This window comes from Phodopus roborovskii, unplaced genomic scaffold (genome assembly GCF_943737965.1).
Source record: "Phodopus roborovskii unplaced genomic scaffold, PHOROB, whole genome shotgun sequence".
Taxonomy (NCBI): Eukaryota; Metazoa; Chordata; class Mammalia; order Rodentia; family Cricetidae; genus Phodopus; species Phodopus roborovskii.
In genome coordinates this window covers 5,195,172-5,220,356 of record NW_026126550.1, presented here as the reverse complement: position 1 = coordinate 5,220,356, position 25,185 = coordinate 5,195,172, and the positions used below count along the sequence as shown (strand labels likewise).

Below are 25,185 nucleotides of genomic sequence, written 5' to 3'. Positions count from 1 at the left end.
CTTTCCATGGGCACTCTCTAGACCCAAACTGAAACCTTCAGTGGTTCAAAGTCAGTCCCACACCACGGCCCAGAACACATCCTGAGTCCTTGGCCATGACTGGAGACACCATCTGACTCCATGCAGTCTGCCTTCTAGTCAACAGCAATGCCAAGGCTGAGCAGAGAAGGCAGCTCGAGGTGCTGACCACGTCACCTGAGTTTCACAGATTCCTCTGGTTTATGTGGCTCTGGGAAAGAAATCCATCTTTCTGTGTCCTCCTAAACTTAAACTTAGAAAACAGTTTCTTCCAACACTAATATGATGCAGTCAAAAATTGTTCCCAGGGGGCTATAGAAAACATATTACTGCCCTGGATTAGACTTCTAGGACTTGAAATTGCCTCACCCTCCTGGGGAAGAAAAAGGAGCTTGCAGATCTCAACCACAGGGAACATCTAATTCCTCAGCCTCATCTTACCGATGAAGACATGGGGCCCCTGCAACTGGTCTGTGTTGACACAGCCCCTCGACAGCAGGTCCAGGGCTGCTATCAGGTCTTTGGGATGCAGGCTCAGGACTTGCTCTCCTTTGCACCATGCTGCGGTCCTAATCACCGTTTTATACCTAAGTAAAAGATCACAGAACATCGCTGAAGGGATTCGCTAACAAATAATGATAATTAGCATGAACCCCTCCACTAAACAAACTCAGATTTTGCAGGGTCAAAATAAAGACCAACTGCACAAACATTTGCCTACCAAACACCTGTGAAACTAAAGAAGCCACTTAAACATCCTGATGGACATTTAGGCACATCAGCCAGGGCCAAAGTCCCCAGAAAACAGGACAAGTGGTTGCTTCCATTTCTAATGTCCTTGACTACTATGGGCTGTGTTTTCAGTAAAATCCCTTCTATGTGTTTAGCAACATTTCATTGAACCAATATGGCCTCATTAGCCTAGGTGGTACTGGTGCCGGATGTCTCACTAGCCTAGGCGGTACTAGTGGTGGTTGGCCTAACAAGCCTGGGTGGTACTTGCCTTGCAGCCTCCATATCCAGCTGCTGTCACAGGCAGCTTCTCTTCAAAAATGCAACTAAAATGCAAAGCCACGAGGCTCCAGAGGAAGTCTGGATATGGGCTTATTTTCATACTCATGCATAAATACCTGATTGAAGCTCCTGAAAGGAATAGCTCTGCCTACCTGATTAGAAAAGAAATTATTCAGAAAACTCCTCTTGTGGTCAATTAGGGGCTGGGGGCCTTGAAACCCAGCAATCCAACATGCTGTTTAGGGTCACTCTAATAACCACTAAAAGCACAGGGACAGAAAGCAGACACCTGGCTCAGAGAGGTGAGTCTATGTGGCTTTGCTCCAAGATGGAAAGGGAAACCGGAATGTCACTATGATGCATTTCTCTTGACACTACAAGCTGTCACTACAAGCCAAAGAAGTCAGAACAAACACCTCGGAGGAAATACCACAAAGTCAGGTGAACTGGTACTGCTGGCCAGAGGCAAGCTGGTCATGACACATGCCCTACCCTGCTTCACAAGGCCACCTGGACTCCGGGAGCCCAGCTGTAACCAATGCTTGCAGCTCTTTGAGAACAATCGTAACAAGTAATCAAAAATCAGAGCTAATCTCATTTATTAATATAATTCATGTATTAACAATTTTCTAGTTACTAGGTCGACTCAATCACAGAAACCCAAAACAAGGTATCTAATGAAGCCCAGAAAGATAGAGATGTAGCCTGAAGAACCTCTGCCTGGACAGTCTGAATTTTCAGTGCACGAAGGAACTAGAAAGTGAGAAAATGTGCTTGCATCTATACTGCAGAGAAAGAGGTGTATCCAGCATGTATCACACTGCAGAGTCCTGGCCCCTAGATATAAGCACTGTTGGAAGAAAGGCCAAACCAATTAAAGATCCCAATGGTGGGAGAAATGGCCTTTTGTCTGTCTCATTTGTTTCTGCTTTCTGTCTCTCCTTCTACTTCCTATTCCCAGAAATAAAAATAACTACAATAAAACAGCCAAAAATTTTCCCCAGTGAGCTAAGGAAAACTTACTACTGCTTTGAATTAGACTTCAGGTCTTGAAACTGCCTCCTTCTCCTGGAGAAAATGGAACTTGCAGAGCTCATGAAATGCAAGATGCCATGGTGCTTTGTAAACAAGTTAGAACAGGGAGCCACACATCCTCCCAAGGACCACATCTGAGAGGATGAATGGCCGGCCACTAACAGCTACGGCCTTCTTGAGGAAAGAGGCATTTTTAAGGTCAAGTGTGAAATGGTTGATTCCCTACTCCCAAATAAATCTTAGTTCTGGGCCACAATTTCTGGTGGCCTCGGTGTAACTGATGGCCTGTAACATCCCGGTCTAACATGCCTGAGTGAAAAACTACTCTGGAGCTTGGAGACTGAAATTGAACTTCAGGGATATTTGTGGTACCCTCAGGGCAGCTAGGCATTTGGAAATAATCATAAGAACTCATAGCACCTGGCCAACAGCTGCTCTGGTAGACAGTATGAAACTACCCCAAAAAAAGCTTGCAGTGGAAGAGGCAGCCCCGGGAGACACAAGCCCAATAGCAAGCCAGCACGGGAGTGTACTGACCATGGAGTCCGTGAGGGACAAACTCTCCTCTCCAGTAGAATGAGAATAGTCTTCAGCAAGGTTGCCACAAAGGCATCTTAGAATCTGTTCAGATTTTCAAAATATTATAGCCGTTGACTTAATACATGACTAACTAATTTAAATCTCAATACCCATAAGTGGGACTTCATGGGTGTTATGATACTGGAAAGGGTTGGTATAGGTGTGGAGGTGAAGGCTGTAGGAAGACCTTGCTCAAGCACCTTGTTTCTGAAGCAGAAGCACCTGGAAGGATTTCTCAATTAAAACTCAAATCATGGAAAGGAAAGAGAAAACAGGTCAGACCCAGCTCTAAGCTGAATGGACGCCTCCATCAAGGACTTATTTGAAGTGACAAGTGGACTCATTTCTGGAGACTAAGTAAGAGGTTGCACTTCTCCTCCAACTGGGTGCAAATACCACCTCCGTGTCTTAATATCTGAGGGGTCCACTTTGTAAACCTCTTTTCTTAAAGGCAGAAAAAGATTCTCCGATAATCTTATCTGCATTTGTCTCTGATGTTACCAGGCAGAGAAGAAAACCAAAGATGACTCGGGATTCACTGCAAATTCTATGTGTGATCGTCAACAATTATAATGAAATGTTAGCATTAAAAGCCAAAATAGCACACACACTGTAAGTGTGATGCTCCAGAAAGTCGGTGTCCCTGAAAAGTTCCCCCTCAATTCCCTCCCTCCCTCCTCTCACACACTCACCTCCTCTTCTCTCCCCTTTTCCTCCCCTCTTTCCACTTCCCTCTCTCTCCCAGCCCAGATGCTGCCATGCTGCCCCTAGTACCCCACAAGATCCAAGGCCCCCACCTCCACAGGTGAGCTTGTTGCTACTCCTTGTCACCTCTTCCTTCAAGGCTGCCCTCAGTGTCTATCCAGTCTAACTCTGACCACACAGACATTAAGGGAGGTCAGCCAGCACCACTTATCAGGCAGCTGCTGTCCACATGCCTGAGAATGCAGCTCACCTACACCTACACTCAGTAGAACCTACACCTCCTTTACTCAGTGACAGTACTACATCTGTCCTCCATCCACACACCAGCAGTCATCTAATAAATAAGCAAAGTGGAGAGAGATAGGAAGACAAGCCAGGAAGACAGCACCCCATGGTGCCAAGTGACCCTCTGCTAGGAGATCTCATGGGAGACATACACCACTATGCCCTATATTTTTAAAAGGGGGACTGAAGGTGCTTGATTCGGGAGCATTACTTGCACTCAGAGAACACAGATGCTGTGGATGGAACACTTGGCCACCGTATATACACTGGGATGCTGAGCTTCTTATTCCTTCCCACAGCAGGAAATTGACGCCTCAGATGATTCTGAGAGTGAGCTCTGGCCACCTTTCAGTTCAGTAATGCAGGAAACAGACTTGGGCTCAGTATCTAACCTCTCTGCCTCAGTTTCCTTATCTGTGAACTATCAAATACCTCTAAAGGGTTTTTACACTCCCCCAAGCATTGCCCCAAGCACAGTGACATTCAATGCTGTTGTATATCATTTTCCTATTCTTGGTAGCCACTGTGGTGCACCGGGAAGCAGGACGGCAGACATTTCTAGAAAATGGTTTTCAACAACAATGCAAATCCACATGGTGGTATAGCCCTGGGATCTCAGCCCTTACAGGTTGGGAGCAATGGGATTAGAAACTCAAGACCAGTGTAGGTTATATTAGGCCCTATCTAAAAACACCAACAAATAAACTACAAATCGTGTGTGTATGTGTGTGTGTGTGTGTGTGTGTGTGGTGTGTGTGTGTGTGTGTGTCTGTGTGTGTGAAGCAATAACATGAAAAATTAGGAAAGGAATGTATAATTTAGTGATATTGTGGAGGTTTTATGGTAGAGAGAGGTTATTTTTTTCTCTATGATGTGTTCTCTGCATTTTCTAAGTTATTTTTCAAGAGACAAGCTTAGCCTATTGTACACTAGCTGTTCACAATAGGATCTTACACACATTCTCATGCAGCAGCTGAGTATTTAACAAGTGCACATATTTCTACTTCTTCAACATTTACATCACATACCTTTTCTCTTTCTGTAGTGTCTTAAGGGAAACCTTTTCTTAAAAGACATTCGTGAATGGTCTCCCTGAAACAGAAACCAGTCGTGTTAGCAGCTAATACTTCTTCCTCTGCCCATAAGCAAGATCCTCAGGACTGGATTATTCAGCTATGGCAGAAACCTGAGACATGGTCCACCAAGCATCAGTCCACAGAAGATATCCAAGACGACCTGCCAAAACCCAGGAGCCAACCCTGAGAGGTCAACACCTCTCCTAGCCAGCTATGGTCAGCATGAGTCCACATACCAAGCCTGTGAAGTCATTTCCACCTACATTAACTCTAGAGTCCCAAGTTCTGTACTTCAAGGGAAACTTAGTCACCTTGATAGAGAACAACATAGAGGCACTCAATCTACCAGTAGACCAAACTGGTCACTCTAAGTTTTTGACCACCAATATGTCCTCCAAACACGTTCTACATCAAAACTCACTCTGCCTTCAACTCAGAAGCTAAAAAACTGGAGAGGCCCTCCCTACCCTGCAGCCAGATAAACTCACAAATTATGACTTAAATCCATCAGAGAGTCGATATCACAAATGAAAAAAAAAATGGATCCAGCCCTGGAAATACATGACTGGAACCTAGTTTTCCAGAGATGGCAAGAGTGTTCAACAGGGTCACCCAAGCCTTTCTGTCAGGAGTATCCATGAGCTACAGGCAAGTACGAAGTGAGCTCACAAAATCTGGGGGAGCTCCTTGACCCAGGCAGTCTCCCACATCTCACCCAGGCTCTCCCCTACACACCTCACTGGGTGCTCCCAGGGGATAGGAAAGGCTCCAGTATGAAGCAATCCAGAAGAGAGGGAGTCACTGCTTCAGGAACCCTCTGCACTCAGAGAGGGCAGAAACGCCTGCTGCCCTCAGGGCACTGGTGGATGTTCACTGGGATGGAGGAGGAAGCATAACCAGCCCTTTCTCCCCTGGGACAGGAGCAAAGAGCAGTTCTGTGCCCAGACCACAGCATATCCCTAACCACTGGGAAAAACAGGACAATTGGAAAATCCTACCTGTAGACTCAGGGACCAATCCACAGGAAGCTGAAACAAAACAAAACAAAAAAAAAGAAGCCATCACCTACCTACAACCGGCAGGCCACCAAACATCAGTGACAGCCAACAGGATTCTACAACAGGGGCAGACTCAACGCCAGAACACTAGAGCTGAAGATGGGCTGGAAATACTAATAATACATCTCTCTGAAAACTAGGTATGCACTCAGCACAAAGTAATGTCTGAGTAACCATAGCAACATCAGCACTGAACAAACCTCCCATCTGGGCTGACTCAAGGCCCTTCTAAGGGCCTCTTGGGAGAGGAGGTAGCCTGATCTGTGTCACAGGTACTGTCAACCTCATTCTATGTAGCCTGTGTGTGTCAAGTCCAGCCCTACATCTGCTTTTGCACACAATTATTTCTTAGGATACAAGCAGGCAGTGATCAAGCTCCCGTATTATCTGTATTTGTGCCTGCCATTCCATAGAGCTGAGGAGTAGTGAGCCAGTGACAAGGTCCATAACATCTAAAATATTTAATTTTAGGCATTTCATCACCTCCCCCAAAAAAAAGTTTGCCAAGATGTGCTTAAACATTTTAAGCAAAATTTCTCAAACATGTGCAAAAAGCAAGAAAAACTACCCACTAAGAAGTCACAAAGCCACCCATGGAAACCAGATGCTGTTGTGTCCTGCAGCTGGAGCAAGTGGCCAGTCTAGCCTGCTGCCTGGTTGCCATTGCCTACGTGTTCTGCTAGAATATGCCACACCATCTCTCCCCACTGCTTGTGGACACTTGCCCCTAACAGCAGAGATGAAGAGTTGAACAGAGACTACACAGCCCCCAGGATGAAATATTTGTTCTGTGTCTCTTTAAGTAAAATCCGAACACCCTGCTTTAGTAGAAAAGCAAATACCATGCATTAATGAATGGGAAATATCACCAAAGGGAATGAACTATTAGGAAATATCAGGTGGAAATGCTAGAAATCATCTGAACGGCGGTGAATGATGGATGGGTTCAGTTACTAAGTAACATTGAAAAGGTCAACATGGCAGAAGTGAGAAAGCTAAGGAGCCCTTTTGGACCTAAAAAGTCCCAGACGCAAGGCCTAGTGGAACTTCGTGAGTCTGGATAGAGTTTGGCGACTGTCTTTGGCCTATCGCTTCTGCATTGGAGTGACTCAGCAAAACTGCCTCTGCCCAGCTACTACTAACGTGGTGAAATATTATTGGCCCTTACACCTCACCCCTTCCTGCGGTCCCCACCCTTTTTCTCAACGTTATATAAGCCCATGCCTGATGCAATAAAATGAGCTCCTGCTTCAACAGGTTCCCAATTCAGTGTGATTGTGATTCTCTCCAGTGACTGGGAGGGAGATCTGAGTCATCAACACTCCCCGGAGGAGACAGGCTGGACAGGCCCCTTCCACAGCCCTACCTGCCGGAGGGCAGCAGAGTCCTCACAGGGCCCTGCCCTCCAGCTTAGCACTATAACACTTCAACAAGATGTGGCCATCCAAATACAGAAGCCCAACAACCTCATATTAATGCCCTCACCTCAAACTTCACTTCTTAGAGTGATCCACGGCTCACTAGGAGTTCACAGACCACATGGGGTGGGCTAGGTCAAACACTGTTCACAATAGTAGGAACAGTTTCTTGATCTGATAATGGAACACAAGGGAAGACTCATTAGCATTAGGGGCTCCCCAAAGCGCCCTCATTGCTGTGCACCGGCAAGTTTGGAATAAAACTACTGTTTCCATTAAATTTTGACCTCCAGTCCATTCCTCTTAGTACACTGAGAATAAATGAAAAACCTATGCCAAGCAGTTTTTCTCTGCATCCACCACAGTCAACCCAAGGAAAAGCACACCAGCTAACCACATGGCTCATGGGACCGTATTCTAACAGAAAAGCATGAATAGCAAGCTATGCTTATCCACTTGAGTATTTGGCAGGCATTTTCTCTAACAAATTGAGGTTGTCAATGAAAACAACTGACAGTGTTTGTGCCCAGTAACAAAATTTTGAGTGTTCAAAACAGAAAATAATTTTTAGAATATTCATGTGTGTTTGACATCTCTCTCAAAGCTAAAGGATGTTGGATATTGACAGAAATACTAATGTATGTGAGTGACTTTTTAGTGTGGTTTAATTAATGTGTTATCATCTACATGACTCAATCAACCATTATTTTCCAAATGACCAATGAACTGTGGTACAAAACCAAACACGTAATAATCCAAACCATAATATTTATTAATTGATTTTAGTTATACAGAAAAAATGATAGAACAAGAGTTCATGGATGTGGTTTCTGGTTCCCACTGCAGCTAACCTTGGGTGTGGTGCCCGAGAATGTCCACAAGCACCTAAAAGGCCATGTAAGCCTTTACCCTTCTCCAAAGGACATGCCTGTGAAGCTGGAAGCTCTCAGGCTATTGTAGCTGACTGACGAGAACCTGCTTCCTTCCATGAACCAAAGACACTTGCCAAAAATGGAAGATAGTGCCTATGTTCTTATTGACTCTTTGTGGAAACAGAACTGTTTTTCACTAAAACTCTATTAATTAGAGTAAATTTGATTATAGTAAATTTGAAATGACTCAATAGATATTGAGTTGATATCAATAGATATTGATTGAACTTGTTAAAGTTCTCAGGTTATGAATTGTTGTTTGTACTTGTGTTATATTGTGTTGTGGCATGTTGTGTTGTGTTTGTATTGTGTTTGTGTTGTATTGTTTGTTGTTTGTGTTATGTACGGTATGTTGTGTTTGTGTTCTGTTGTTTGTGTTGTATTATGTGTTGAGGTGTGTTCTGTTTGTGCTATGGTATATTGTTTCTGTGTTGCTTTGTGTTGTATTGTGTGTTGTGGTGTGTTGGGTTTTTGCTGCTGAAGTTTGAATCCAGGATCTCTGGAAGACCAGGGATGTACTTTACCACTAAGTTACATAACCACACATTCTTAATATTTTTTTTATTTTAAAGTAAGATCTTAATTCCCTGATCCTTTTTCCTCTCAGCATTCTGAGTAGTTTAATTTCTTCATTTCAATTCCTAACATAGTAATTACTAAAAGATACAACCCACAAAAGTTGTGTGAACCCTCACCAGTGTTTATAAGGACACAGAGTCCTGATAGTCATATCTGAGGAGCGTGCTTCAAAGTGTTGGCTGGCATGGAGGCTGGCATGGAGACTATGACAATAACTCAGTAAATTACTTGCAACATAAGGACCCAAGTTCCACACCCAGAGCCACAGAAAAAGCCAGGTGTATACTTGTAATTGCGATGGTGGAAAGAAAAAGGTGGATTCCTAGGGCTCTCTCTATAATGATCCAGTCTAAAGTTGTTGAATCCTCAGCCAATGAAAAGCACTATCTCAAACCCTCTCCCTCTTCTTCAGCCTCACACAGGCTGGCTGGCCTCCCTACAGTGTGTCTCAACCTGTGGCATGTCCTTTGGTTCTAAGAAACTCAATAGCAGTGAAATCATGTGACCAAGTCCACAGCTGACCACATCTGGAATATATCTAAGATCCAGAGAAAGCCAGGAGCAGCCCACCCTAAAAGCATTGTTTCCACCAGCCCTCAGCCAAGAGGTAATACCTTTAAGAATAGAGGAGAGTGAGCCCTTGGCCAGGGCTGGGGATGGAACCATTGGTCCAACCATGAAATGCACAGATCTGTAGGGATGGAAGATGTACCAAACACCCTCAGGCCTCACTGGTGCTGGGAATCTGGTTCCACTGAGGAATGGAAGAGAGAATGAGACATGAAGTCTTCTGCTGGGAACAGGCACAAGGCATGGAGCTTCAAGGTGACAACTGAGGTTGGGAAAAATCAAACCACAGTCAGGGATCTTCCACCAGCTACTCCTCTCTTCAACCAGATCAGAGAATGCTTCCCTCATTGTGGTTTCCATAGAGCTCACCATGGGACAAGACAGGCTATTCTAAGATGTCAACCCCTATTCCTGGCTTTACTTCCCAGCACCACCCATGACTGAGATGGAACTAAGGTGACACTGTCAGACAACAGTGACACCTTTCTTTTCCTCTAACTCATCCAAGGGTCTCTCCACAGTACAGAGGAACCCACATTTCATTTTTTTTTCTACAAGTTTCATCACGTAACATTTAAGTCTTCACCAAACCACTTAGCATTATTGATGACTTGTACTTAGCTTTCCAGACCCAGTATCAATCAATATTGACCCTGACACTTAGGAAAGCAATAAAACAGCTAGCTGTGGTGACAGAGCAGCATCAAGATAATGAAGAGGGAAAAACAGAAAGGACAGTGGGGAGGTAATGAATTTAAAAAAATCAATTAAACAGTCAATGCCATGTTCATTTTATCACGAAAACCCTGAGTCAGAAACAATGCTGGATCAGAAAAGGACACTGGCCTTATTGGCATCTCTGGTGGTGTCAATTAAATGACCGACTGAGTGCACAAAAGTAGATCGCTGTTAGGGATTTGTACACACATTTTATTTACTTTGGAAAGATGACCAAGTGATATTTGTAATAGTAGCTACAGGAGAAGGAACTTGTCAAATGTTCTCAGTTAACCATTAATTAAAGAACATTAAATCAGTTAAATATTATTTGTGTCACTGGATATAAACCATGAATCCTGTATCCAAGTCACCCACAGTATCAGACTGCGTATTTTAATTCATGTGTGTGTGTGTATTCACATGTTCACGCACATGCACAGGTGCACGAGTGCACATCTGCATGCCGGCACACATGAAACGAGGTGCCTGAAGAGGACAGAAGAGGCACTCAGATGCCCTGGCTCTGGAGTCACAGGCTGTTGTGACCATGTAACACAGATGCTGGAAGCTGAACTCAGGTCTCTGCAAGAGCAGCAAGCACTCTTAACTGCTGAGCCATCCCTCCAGCCCTATCAACACCGTTTCTATTTTTAATTGCCTTATCATTGTAACAAAGAATTTGATCAAATTGTAGTTCTGAAGATCCCTGGGTTCCTACACTGTGAAAAATGTGATTTCTTTGAAAGTCTAAAGCCCCTTCTGACTGAGTCCTAAATCCTAGATTCCCCAATTATTAGGGTTGTTGGATTGATTGATTGATTGATTGATTGATTGATTGATTGATTGATTGATTGATTGATTTGGAAATGTACAAGAGAAACATGAGCAAAGGGTTGTCCAGGCACAAAGGACTGGCCTTGCTGGACAAACAAGTGTAACTGTTCAACAAAGCTGTTGAAACTTAAACACAAAACAGTGAGGCAATCTCCAGAGTCTGATTGCACCAAGATTGAAGTGGAGGGAACCAAGCTTCCCGGTGCTAAGACCACACACTTTCTCAGAGAGTCAGCGCTTGAAACAAAGACACAGGACAGAGAAATGCTTAACACTCAGCCCAGAGAAGCAAACTTAAATGAATGTGAGGATTGGCAATATATGGCAAGGCATGTCTTCAAGAGAAATGTGGGAGCCTTCAAAAAAGTCAGGAAATCGGCTTGAATAAAGGACAGGTGGCATTCTGTGAGAAACTGCACACAGCTGCACAGCAGAACCAGCCACCCCTCAGTGACACACCTGTCCCACTACTCAGCTAGCACTGTTTCTCCAGCACTCATAGCAGAACTTTCTTGGACTGGAAGATTAGGTTATGAACTTGCTGAAACAACTCCTTATAGCAGAGAAGTCACAATCCATACTGTACAGGATGATTTCTTCAAAACATGAAAAGTAACCTGCCACTCAACACACCTTGGCCGGACCAGACCAGAGATCTCAGACATATATTACATTCTAAACATTTCAATTCTGACAGCAAGATTTCAAACTCAAGTGTTAATTGCATGCATGTGTTTTAAAAGTATCCTAAGAGTCGGATTTGGTAACAGTCATGTGCCCACATATTGCTTGGTGATTTTCCACACTTTTGTTTCTGGATATACCAAAATACAGATGCTTAAAGGAGACCAAACCTGCTATTATTCCAGAAAACTGAAAATACCCTGCACTTGATGTTCAACCAGCTTTGGCATTAACTCAAGCACGCTTTTGAAGAGGCTTCCTGTTGTCATCAAACTTATAAAATGTACCTTTAAAGGGAATTAATATGGATGCTAATAGGCTCATGCTAGGTACTCTGTTTCAGCTAGCAGTTCTTATTTTCCATCATAATTATTTATAGTTGATCTTAAAGCCTCTTAAAAACATGCACAATTAACTTTTCATCTCCTTCATTCTTTGCACCTGAACTTGTCACTATGGAAACTGTGGATGCTCAGATATCAGAAAGGACCTCATCATCACATCATATGATAGAAACAGAAAACCTTTATGCCCAGGGCCCTTTGGGGTTTGGTGGTATGTTCTAGAAAATTCTTATTAGACAAGTACAGGACAGGATGGAAGTAGAATGATCTAGTGTTTAGACTACTGATTGACAATTCATTTGTTTTTAGCTCCATTCCCTTTTTCTCTTTATAGGTTTCTCTCTCAAATTTAACTGTAACCGTGTGTGTGTGTGTGTGTGTGTGTGTGTGTGTGTGTGTGTGTACATGTATATATACATATATATGTAGAATATATATAATATAGATAGATAGATAGATAGATATCCCATTAAAAAAAATCAAACTGAGTTCCTGTTGAATACAAAACTGTAACCGACTCCTCTTAATCCTCGTCTAAAATAGGTCAGAATGGATGACTCCGTGGGACACCTGTAAGGAGACCTGGGAGAGCTCCCCAGCCACAATTCACTGTGAGTCTGTCTCTGCCTCACAAGCAAGATTAAACCCATCTTAAACAAGTTCATAATATTCCAAAGTATATCGGGAGTGAAAATTAAAACACTGGAAATGTCTTCGGTGTTAACTCACAGAATTAGGAAGTGGGGTCTTCTTTGGTTTGTTTCTCATTGGGGATGGGCAGCAATGCTGGTGTTTGGTTGGTTGGTTGACCTTTGTGGGTTTTTTGTTTTGTTTTGTTTTTCCTGTTGAGGCAGCATCATCACTGTGCAGCCAATCCTGGCATGGAAGTAAAGATCTTCGTGCCTCAGCCTCCCAAGTGCTAGGATTACAGGTGTGTGCCTCCAAGTCCAGCCCACATTTTTGTAATCTTTTTTTAGAACACCACATCAAAACAAGAAAGAGAAGGAAGGGATGAAGGAAAGAAGGAAGGAAGGAAGGAAAACAAATGGAAACAACCTTGAAACACAAGCAAACACGGCTTCTAGGTGAAGGAAAACAGGCTATGAGTGCTGGACACGACTCCTTGTTTTCCTAGTCTGTTTTTTAATTCTGATGGGCCTGTGGCGATTACTCACTGCCACAATGTGGAAGTGTGGACTGGTTTTACCACTTGGTAGTTACCCCTCTTTCACAGATAAAGTGAGGCTCAGAATTGTAGAACTACCCACATCCAATGCTGCTTTGAATCTGGAATCTTTGGGTGTTTCATTGTTTTGTTTTTTGAGACAGGGTCTCACTGTATACCTCTGGTTACCCTGGGCCTCACTATGTAGACCAAACTATCCTTGAACTCTCAGATATCTGCCTCTGCCTCTTGGGTGCTGAATCTATCTGTTACATGGTGTTTGGCTCTTTTATTTTCTGATTAAAAGAGCAAATAACACATGTGCCAGACAAGTGATGAATTTTCCAAAGCCTAGCTTGACATTGAAACCAGATGTCATTTACGATGATGGGGAATCATTGTGTACACAGTTGTCCTTCCAGCCCTGTTGGAAAGGCTGACCACTATTCCCCAGGCAGGGTGACAGATAACAGAGCTGATGCCCTGATTTTAACTCAGGAATTAATGACCACCAGCCTGATTTCAAGCAGAGGTACACAAACATTTGTTGTGCAGCCTAACCAATGGCTGACAGGCAATCACACAAGCCCCATCTGAAACAGAGAGGTCACACTTTACAGGACTTTCAAGTCTGTGTCTCACTGACTCTCAAGCCTGCAGACATGGGAAATGGTGATTAAAGTGCAAAGTGAGCAGAGGGAAAATCACTCCCTAATGACATGGCACACCAGTGCCACCTAGCATGGCTGTCTACATGAATCTACAGAGGCGGCAGCTCACAGAACAACCCACCCCAGCACTGGAGTGGAGATCCTTGTAGAAATAGGTTAATACAATGAAAACAGCAGCACTGAGAAGGCTTTATCAATACTCTAGAGTTGGACTTGTGATTAAACAATCAAACTTGAACAGCAGAGGGAGCAGAGCTTGGGGTTTTAAGCTGTGTTCCCATAGCCACCATCCTGATAACTGTAGACCCCACATATGGCTCTAGGATGAGCCACTATTTGACCGACCCATGATAGCTTGATTACATAACTGACCTTCACATTTCCATGCATGTCCCATGTCCTCTATGAAGTGGTGAACAGCCCAAGTGAACCAAAGAGTAAGCATAATGAATTACACATACTCAACTAAAAATCATTACCAACACTCACTTAATGATCATAATTTAATCCTACTTAACATGGAGCCATTGCTGAGCTGAAGGTGAGTGGGGATGCTATCTGTCTGGGGTCGCCATGCACACCCAGGAAAGGTGACACACCCCTCATAGTGCATGGCTGCAATGAAAAGACAGACCTATTACCACTGCCTAGGACACCTGAGTGTGCCTCCCCAGGAAGAGAGAGGCTCTGTCTACACAGCAGAGCATCAGCCTGTCTGAGGCTGCTTCTTTACCTCTGATTTTGTTTTCTAACCCAAAAAACTGGGCCAGGATTTCTGACAGGTAAGGAACTGGCATTCCTAAGAAGCACCTGATAGATTGGAGAGTCCGCGAAGCATCCTACCTTACTCATGAGGAACACAAAACTACAGTTTATTGATACAAACCTTTCTGTCGATATCCTCGTAAAGCCTTTCCACTTCCTTTTCCTAGTGTTAAAATAAAAACATATGGTCATCAAGTATCTGCAAGCAAAGTGCCATAAATAAATCCTTAACCTCCCCGTCTCCTCTCATTGCCGCAGTTAGCTCAAATTCTTCCTCATCAACAATACCACAGGTTTTCATGCCAAGTCCCATGCCCACTCCAGGCTGCTATCCCCTTGTCTTGCTCCTCCTGATTTCTCCTCCCTTTTCCCTCAGCACTGTAGTTTTCTAAACTTTTTTTTAATGTACAGTAGTTTATTGGATTTGAAAGTGCAATGTCCCCACAGACTTGTTCTCCAGCTAGTGGGGCTTTCTAGGGTAGAGTCTTGGGCCGAGAAGAATTGGATCCCCTGGGAGGTTACACACTCCCCAGGTCCCAGCCTCCTCTCTGCTTCCTGATACAGCGTGTGCTCTCACCACCACAAACCACACTATGCCTTCACTGCCATGGTGGGCTGGGAGCCTCCGAGACCAGGAGACACTGAAGTCTTTCTTCCTTGTGCTGTCCTACCTGTGTGCGCTCACGGCCACACAAAGGTGACAGCCTCCTATGCTGTTGCACTTTGGTTTGGTTTTGCTTGATTAACCTCTGAGAACTCCTATCCTTCCAATCAACCTACAGTTTTCATCGTCAACTGTTCTTCCGTTCTATGGCAGAATCAGAAATTGTTAGCCAACTCCAATGGGTGACTGCCACATTTGTCTCTATCATTTGCTATTTATTAGTACTTGAGGGCAATCCTTAGTTATCTTCTTGATAGCTAGGAATGATGTGTGCAGACTTAATTCTAATAAAAAGCAAAATCTTCCTTCTAAAAGGCTGCACCAAGGGGCTGGAGATGGCTCAGGGAGATATGAATGCTTGCCATTCTTAAAGAGGACCAGAATTTGGTTCCAAGCACCCGTGTCAGGAGGCTCACAACTCTCTATAACTCCAGCTCCAGTGGATCTGATGCCCTCTTCTGGCCTTCACAGGCATTGCACCTATGTGCACATACCCACATACCCACATACACATACCCACACATACCCACAATATTGAACTTTTTAAATATAATATTTTCAGTCTTATGTGATCTGTGCATATACCATTCAGCCTGCCAGTCAGACTATCTTCTATATTCAACAGAGGAAATTAATGGTCCCAAAATCTTTACATTTGGTTTTACAGAAATTAGCTGGTAGTTTAAAATTTTAAAACGTTGTTTCTCCATAAACCATTTACAATCAATGCAACTACAGAGAGCAAGTCATAGGGGCTGGAGAAAGGGGTCAGTGAGATGATGGAGCTGGTAAAGATGTCTTCTTTCCACCAACCCGATGAGTTCCATTGCCAGGATCTACATGGTGGAAGGAGAGAAACAACTCACCCAAGTTCCCCCTCAGTTCTCCACATGTGTGTGCCATGCTACCCACATTATAAACAAACAAATATAATGTGGGTTTTCTTTAAGAGCTGGAGAATGTTCCAGTCCGCCCTAAGTCCAACAGTACTCACCCATTGTAATTAAAGTCATGTTCAATGAAGATAATTTGCAATAGGTAAAAGGACAAAGTACGCACTTCCTTCTTCACATTTGTTACTGTTGCTAATGTCCCACCTTGATGATGGAGACCGTATTGAGCATGGATGTTGTCAGGGTAGCTGTGACTGTACATCTAGCCTATTCCAGGGTCCTCAGGAGAAAGAACTCTCACACGGAAACATGGTTCTACTTTTATTTTTTATTTTTATTTTACACATATAATGACAAAATGAACACACTTGTCCACAACTCCTGGGTGGAGGCCTAAGGAAAGTCTCATCCTAACAAAAGCACCTGAAAAGCTCCTGAAAGGTGTCAAGGGCTCAGTGCTGAACCTTGGAGCTGGAAGAGAGAGGAGAAGGAGTCTATTTCCAGGGCAGACTGTATGGGAGGTGAAACTGTCTTAGAAATAGACTGTGTCTAGCATAGTGAATGTAAGTAATGGCGCTGGATTTGATGCTTAAAAACTATCCAAACAGCAGAGTTTAGATATTTAACACCAAAACAATGATCACAGAAATTGTGACCCAATACCAGAAATATACTTTAAGGTATTGTTCCTACTAACAATGTCTCTTGCAGCTCCACAAGGTAACTAGAATTTTATTCTTGGATTGTATTATTTATTTAAATTTTAATGGCTTGGTTATAGGTAGCTCAAAGCAAATCCACAGACACTTTTTAACTGAATGTAAGACAGTCTGGAACAATGATTCTTTGCAATGAACACTTGCAAGTAAAGATATGTGGACAAAGGGCTTACTATACAACTCACTAATGTCACACTACAGCTTCCATAACAAGACTTTGCCCCTCTTTTTTTTCTTTTTTTCCTTTTTTCTCTTAAATTTTACAGGGGGCAGGCGCTGCAAGGGCAGAGGTAGATATTCAGGGACAGGAAATGAATTAGATTGAGTTGTATGTTGTGAAAGACACAAAGATTAAATAAAAAGAGTTTAAAAGAAAAAGATAGTCTGGAGGACATGTAAAATGATGATACCATTTCAACTGCTTAAGGACTTCATGGCCCATCTTAACAGTGGTCAGCCCAGCAATAAATAGCGTGTCTATGAAACTTAATGTAGTCAGTTTCAAATGCCCTGAAAATAAACTTATCAACAAATGTACAAGTGATTCATAGAGAGTAGACAGGGATACAGTGGCCTGCTGGCCAGGAAAGGCCAGTGGAGTGTGACTTCTCAGTATCATCACTGGCTATTATAACGCACACAAATGCTAGATCACTCAGAACCTTCCAGGACATGGCTAGATTTGGGAGTCAAACACTTTCAAGTTTATGGGGTATTTCATACCAATATCCAAAGAGCACAGAGGTAACACTTGTGAAGGGCACAGAGAGGGCACAGACTTGGGAGAACTGAATGCCCCCAAGACATAGCACCAGGTAGTTGATTCTGCCCTGTCCATGAGTAACGGACAGTGAAGCCTGGCAGCAGATATCTGAGAAGAATAAAAACTACTACCCATTTGGCTCACTGCAGGGAATAAATACTCAGACTTTGGTGTGGTTCAAATCTGTGTTGAAATCCAGATTCGGGGGGGTGGGGGGAGGAGAGTAAAGCAATATCTTGATTAAGGGAGTCATTATGGGGCTATCAAGAAACCTGGCACTAGGGAAATTACCATGAATCCACAAGGATGACCCTAGCTAAGACCCTAAGCATTAGTGGAGAGGGTGCTTGAACTGGCTTTCCCCTGTAATCAGATTGATGACTACCTTAATTATCAACATAGAACCTTCATCCAGTAACTGATGGAAGCATATGCAGAGATCCACAGATAAGCACTGTGCTAAGCTCCCAGAGGCCAGCTGAAGAGAGGAAGGGGCAATAACATAAACAAAGGGGCCAAGACCAGTTTGGGGAAACCCACAGAGACAGCTGAGCTTGTGAGCTAGTGACCTGAGCTAGTGAGAACTCACTGACTCTAGACTGACAGATGAGGAACCTGTGTGGGACCAAACTGGAACCTCTGAATGTGGGTGATAGTTGTATGGCTTGGGCAGGCTGTGGGGCCACTGGCAGTAGGACCAGGATTTATTTCTAGTGCATGAACTGGCTTTTTGGAGGCCATTCTCTTTGGAGGGATGCCTTGCTCAGCCTAGATACAATGGGGAGGGCCTTGGTCCTGCCTCAAAGAGATGTGTCAGATTTCATTGACTCCCATGGGAAGCCTTACCTTCTCTGAGGAGTGGATGGGAGGTGGAATGAGGGGGAAGAAAGTGGTAGCTGAAGGAGGGGAGGGAGTGGAAACTGAAATTTGTATGTAAAATGAGTAAAGATTGCTTTTAAAATGAAAAATGAATAAAAAAAGAAAGAAATTCAGAGTCCTGTGTATTGATTTCAGACTAAAGCATTGACAAGTTGTATTTTCCATCAAGTTTCCCCTTTTTCTCATTACATATGCCTTACAGAGTTGATGTCAGAGCCAGTGTGTGGCTCACACAGGGTGCTCAGAAGCACTCGGAGCATCCCAGCATATTCCCTGCTGCCCCACACCGCCATTCAAGTACTTGGCAACAGTAGGCATGACTGCTCTCTGCCACCTCCCACCTCAATGCTTAGGTCTTTGCCCATCTCCCTGAAGATGAGCACTTATATCTGTAGATGTTCCAACAGTGTTACTCACATTGAAAAGGACATCTTGAATCACTCTGTACAGTTAAATCTACCATAGGCTGGCACCAGGTGACCAATCTGTGAGACCCCTCTTAGGGGCCTGCACAGATGTCCAGGGTGAGTCAGTGTAACAGGGTGAACTTTGTGCAAAGAACCTGTGCAGAGAGCTTTCAAAGTGTGTCTGTATGTGCAGCCCTGCCATGAACCCAACAGCACTGTCTCCTGTCTCCACACAATCCCTATGGGACTAGCAGTGCTTTTGTCCTTGGTAAGCCCTTGGATGCTCTGTGGCGATTCCTCAATTATTATTCCCATTCCCAGAACAGCCTTACTCTGCGACACCTAAGAAATTAAATTTGACTTTTGTGCTTCATTTCTGTTCTGCTGGACACACACAGTAACCTCTCTCACTAAAAACCACCCCCAAACCCAAGCCCTTCAGGGATGTGTACAGAGGAAGGATGCACTCCATGAAGGTGCTCTTCTCTCCAACTCTCAAGACACCCAAGCTCCTCTGGTGTGTTTATAAAACCTAACAAATGTCCTGTGGATCTTTCTCCTTCCTTCAAAGGCTGATTGCCAAGCTGGGTAAAGAGCAAGGGGCCCTAGGGCGTCTCCAACACCCACTCATCATCCCTGAAGCCTGTGTTTGTTTGCAGCTGTGGAGGGCACCATGTCAGAACAGCCTGACTAGGGCAAGATCTCACTCTCCCTCAGCCTGGCCAAAAGTCTGAAACAAACTACTTTGAAAAACACCTGGAGACAGAATAATATTGTGAACAAACCAAGACATCCATTTCTTATCAGCATGATCATGATCTTATATGTAAAGTATCTTTTTGTTTTCCCAGAGTACACATCTTAAGTAGACTAATCACCACCTGGTCTCAAGAGACCCTGGAACACACTGCCTCCCCAGACGATGTTTCCAAAAAACCTGGACAGGAAAAACAAGCATAAAGCTACAGCTGCCATCTGCAGGAAGCTAGCTACACAAAGCCTGACCTCCCAGCGAGGGGCTTCAGACACAGCACCCTTTGGTGGGTATGGAATGGCTGTCTCGTTATAGGGAGCTACCCACACGTAAGCTGCTGTATTTCACCACCCGACTTGCCTGTACGCTAAAACCTGTTGGAGGAAAGCTTACACAGTTGTGATGGAAAGTGTTGTGAAGTATAATTAAGATGGGTACAAGAGTGATTAGATTACCCATGTGACTTCCCAAAATACACTGTGCTTCCACTCAGATACTCATGTGTGATCTAGGACCAACCTGTTGTTCCAGATCCCTTACCACCAACCATGAGTTCTGCCTAGCCTATCACAAGAAAGTGGCTTGGACCCCTACTATCATAAGAAAAATAAAATTCACTCACCACACCTCTTTCAAGGTCAGGGTTGTTGCCCATCTCGTCAATTTCTTTAACAATTTCGGCTGGTATCTGGGGAGAAAATATGTTATTGAGTTGAGCCATGGTCAGTGCCAAACTCTTCTGAAAAAGTGAAGAGTATGTGAACCAGGGTGCGATTCTAGACTAGATCTACAGACAGACCTGGAGGGGGCAAATGAAGTTTTCCAGATCCAGAATTGTTGACCCCAATTTCACCTCCAGCTCCATCAAGAAAACAAAAATCTTTAGCGAGAGTTTCTAAATTCTTTTCGCGTAAACAAAAATGCTAGGAGCAAGGTATGGTGGTAACACATCTATAATTTCAAAACTTTACAGGTCAAGGCAGGAAAACCATGAGTTTGCAGATAGCCTGGGCTAGCCTAACAAGTTCCTATCTCAAAAATAAGTAAGGGTCCAGGAAAATGGCTCAGTAAGAGTGCTTGCTGCATAAGTCAGGAGACCTGAGTATAGAACCACAAAACCCACATAAGACCCAGGCGCCGATGTGCATATCTGTAATCCAAGTACTCCTACTGTGAGATAGGGAAGAGGTAGGAGACTCCCTCAGAAGTTCCTGGGTCAACTGGCTTGGGGTACAAAAAAATGGTATTTAAATGGCCTGACATACTGTTGCCCCCCCCCAGGTGACAGTTGTCCAATGGCCCCTTCAATGGGAGTACTTGAGGAAGGAAAAACAGATATGAAAATGTCTGGCATGGGGACTCTTGAGGACTGATAAGTAGGTAACTTCTAGTGCACAGAATCTTCTCAAGGCCAGGGAGAACTTAAAGGTGAGGCTGTTGAAGATGGGGATAGAGAAGTAGAGGCAGACACAGCTGAGTCAAGACGGGCTCAGCCCTTGCAACCCACCTGGTCAACTGGAACCTCCACCTTCACCTCTGGGTCCTCCCTGACTTCCAGTGCTTCTTGGGCCTCCTTGGGGGGACTCTGTGCCTTATACACATCACCTTCTAAGGGAAAATAACAATCTTTTCAAGCCAGCAGAAAAACTGATCCCCAACTTACATTTTCTGAAACAAATCCAAGTTTTAACTAAGAAGTTTCTGACCTTTCTGTACCATCAGACAGAAGCCCAGATGAGATCCCTGAATATCTGCATATCCGTCTCTCCACACTTCCCTTTCTCCCCTCTCCCCTTCTGTTCTTCTGTGCTTCCATTGAGGTCTCAGTTCAGCAGGCCCCATTTATGCAATATCTGTCTAGTTTCCATCTCCATGGAGGTCCTGGACCCTTGACATTTTGAGCATTTCTATGTTCAGAGGCTTCCCAACCCACCTGGATGCTGTAGAGTGTGGGAGGGACATCTCCCACCTGCTTCCTGTCTATGCCATAACCAGACACCTCACCAAGTCCTTCCCCAAGTCTTTCAGACTGGAAAGCAAGACACACCTCAGAAAAAAAACATCATTTCACATAAGCACCCAAAATGGCTTGGCAAGGGGACAGTAAAACAGTAAGAATGAGAGTAGGTGTGGCAAGAGCTATTTTAATTATTTCATTTTATGGTCCGGTCTGGGCCTGTCTTCTAAAGATACACAGAAACAAGCTAGATAGCTTCTATGTTCAAGGTTCCCTCAGATGTCAGGCTCACTTGATATTGTTCTTACAGCAAGAATATCTATAGTCCTCATGTGCATGTGACCGTGGAATTTACTTTACATGTAATATGTTTGAGTCTTCCTACTGCCCTCAGATTTGGCATGTTACTGCTCTTGTCTGCAGTCTGCTACTGCCCCACAGCTAAACACTTGATAATCAAGTGGTTCCAAGAAAAGACCTTGTGTGAAACACACACTATACACACACATATGTACCACATACACCATACATATACACGCTATAATACACATACACCTTACATGTCATATATACACTGTACATATACCACACATCTCCTACATATACATACCATATACATACACCACACACATCAAAAATATACGCACTATACATACATATATACCATGTTAAACATACACACTATACATGCATATACCACACCATATATATACATACTATACACACATATACCACACACACCATACATATACACACAATACACACACATCAAGAATATACACACATATACCACACATGCCATACATACACACACACACTACACACACCATACATACCACATATGCACACATACAGAGACAGGGCACTTTTCATAGCCTGTAGGATATGAATGCCCATTACCTGCACCACTTTGAACTAAAGGTCCCGGAGCTGGCTTCCTTTTCTCTTTGGCATAATAAACAGAATCCTGGCTTTTAGGTGGTATGCTGTCATTTTTGAGAGGTTCTTTTGCTTTGGGCTCCACCTAGTATATAGATAAAGACCAAAAGGCATCAGGAGTAGAGGCCACCTTGAGTCCTTGGTCCTTGGGGTGGACAAGGGCAGGAAGCACAGGAACCCAAGAAGCCTCAAAGGGTCTCACCATTCTTGTTCCCTTCTGAAGGAGGTAAAGGGAAAAGGGAATAGTCTATCCCTCCCTCCCAGATCCATTGCTGGAGAGGTCACTTGGCTTTCCAGCCAAGGGTGGGATTGGGTACTGTACCAGGGATGCCACAAAGGAACTCCTCATCCTTTGGGACAAGCTTTGAAACTTATCCAAAGCTGCTGCTCAGAAGGGCCCCCAACTCTCAAAGATTCAACCATGCCACAGCACAGGTAAGTAAAGGGAACCTAGGTTTATTTTTTTACAATCTTTAAACTATCTGTAGACAATAACAAGTACATAATCATCACAAAACCTAAATTCCAAAATACCCCCCACCCCTATCTTTATGATGCAAATAACCTTTCTTTTTTTCTTTTTTCCATCTTAATTCAAGTATTTGGAAGCAAATTCATCCAAGTGTATAAACTTGGTCCCTTCACACAAGAGACCAAGTAAAACATCCCTGCTGGTTTTAAAGAGTGTGATGTAAGCCAGAGTTGTGTCGCAGGTACAGAAAGCAAGACCTCAGCAAACTGGTGTCAGTAGGAGCATTTCAGCACACTGTAGTGGGCCCCGTTCAACACTGACAGCGTAGGAGTCCAAAGCTCTTATACTGTGCTTGTGACATGCTCACTGAATGCCCAAGAGCCTCTGCTTTGTACTATAAAAGACGAGTTTCAGATTTAAAAGATGATCCACACCCAATCTCACAGTGTGCTGATCTGAGCACCTGGGGTCTCAGTGCAGAGACTGCCACGCCATGCCCCCAAACATCTGTGTATGGCTCCCTTCCTGTTCTAGGCTCCGAGTTCAAAAGAAGACTATACCATCCTCCTCCCTCTCTCATGGGCAGGTCTGGCTCCTCCCAGTGACCTTAAAGTTCTTTGCCACTCAAGGCCCTCAGAAGACCAGGAGACACCAGTAACAGTGGTCACTCATCTTTCAAAACTTACTTTTTTCTTTGTCCGTGTGTATTTTTCATTGCCCACAAACCTCCTGAAAGGCAAAGACAGGTAGTTAGTGCATTCAAGCTCAGCCCGGATTCACCTTGTCTTCATAAACTACAGGAGCATCCTTGACCTAGAAAGAGGACCTGCTCTCTACACAAGACCCAGCTGATGACTGCAGCCATCTCCTAGCTTGTGAGAAAAGGCCAGGAGGTCTTTAAGAGTCAGGTGGCCCATGATTTGTTAGGGTGGTGCCTAGTCCAGGGTGGCATGGGAACAGGGTTTGGGATGCTGGAGGGAGCCTGACATTTTAATGGTTTTGATGTTTTCCGAAGCATGGATTATTCACAGAGCTCTCACTTGTTCATGTAGCTCTCACCAATACCCAGTGAAACAAGAACCTGCTGGCTTCTCTGCATGGAACCAATACCTGAGAGGCACATGTTCACTCCACACCTTGGAGCTGATCAGTAGCAGGACTGAGATTCAAACCTGGCTGTCCCTCACCCACCAGACACAGAACTCTGGTCTGACTGGCCACTTTGCATGATTCTACACCCCTTCCTAACTCATTGTTACTGGAACCTGTACAGCAGTTGCTGTATACACACTGGACATGTCTCTCAGACACCAATCTCAGAGGATCACTTCCCTGGGCTGTCTGTATCCACAGTGTAGACTCTGGACTCTCAGAGATTGTGCATCACTCCATGCATGATTTTAGAAATGTGAGGTTCAAATTATATATGTGTGTGTGTGTGTGTGTGTACATATGTAAGCATATATAGAGAGAATATGTAAGTATTGATAGGTAGATAGATGATAGATAGATAAATATATGGATATGTGATACATAATAGATATCACATCAAGTTTTACTACTGAAAAGTAATCATTATATGAACCCAGCATGTTTTGGAAAGGACTTGGGAAAGACAAACAAATATCAGCAACACTCAAAAAGGAAAGGCACAGAATTCAGGGAGATGGCTCAGTGGCTAAAGGCACTTGACACTGAGCCCAACAAGCTGAGTTGGATTCCCCAGGGTCCACAATGTGAACGGAGAGAACCAACTCCCACAGTTATCCTATAGATAGATAGATAGATAGATAGATAGATAGATAGATAGATAGATAGGAAGGAAGGAAGGAAGGAAGGAAGGAAGGAAGGAAGGAAGGTAGGTAGATAAGGAAAGGTACAAGTTGTACTCACTGCTGAACCTCACTGGGTACCCGTGGGGACTTCCAGTAAGGAATGAATTTGAAAGTCTCCAGTCCTGCAGCAACATAAAAATAATTTTCTTGCAGATCCTTTGAGTTGTCCAAAAGATGCCCATCCATTGTAAACAACCTGTGAACACAGGAGAGAAGATAGGATAAGATTAGCAGCACAGGACAGGTGTTACTTTCTCACCTGTGATAATGACCAGCATGTCAAATACCCAAAAAACTACACTCCCCAGTGAGCATGCAGAGTAAGGCAGGAAGCCTATGGAAGCCACGTTTCCTGAACTGCATACTTTCCATTTAGAGCTTTTTAATTAAAGCGTATTTTTCATTATGCACAAGTCCTCAGAGGATCCTGAAAACATGATCAGCTCTTGGT

At 43.8% G+C, this 25,185-nt stretch overlaps 1 protein-coding gene across 1 annotated transcript in view; it reads right to left on the bottom strand.

Moving 5' to 3' along the window:
• Window positions 1-465: 465 nt before the first annotated feature.
• Dcdc2c (doublecortin domain containing 2C) overlaps window positions 466-25,185 on the bottom strand; it is a 42,858-nt gene continuing 18,138 nt past the window's right edge. The window contains exons 5-12 of the mRNA XM_051201216.1: window positions 24,793-24,930; window positions 23,586-23,628; window positions 22,389-22,512; window positions 21,039-21,139; window positions 20,154-20,219; window positions 14,574-14,615; window positions 4,665-4,728; window positions 466-605 (exon numbers count right to left, since the gene is read on the bottom strand). Coding sequence (XP_051057173.1) covers window positions 592-605; window positions 4,665-4,728; window positions 14,574-14,615; window positions 20,154-20,219; window positions 21,039-21,139; window positions 22,389-22,512; window positions 23,586-23,628; window positions 24,793-24,930 — 592 coding nt within the window. The 3' untranslated portion in view covers window positions 466-591. The remainder of the gene's footprint in view (window positions 606-4,664; window positions 4,729-14,573; window positions 14,616-20,153; window positions 20,220-21,038; window positions 21,140-22,388; window positions 22,513-23,585; window positions 23,629-24,792; window positions 24,931-25,185) is intronic.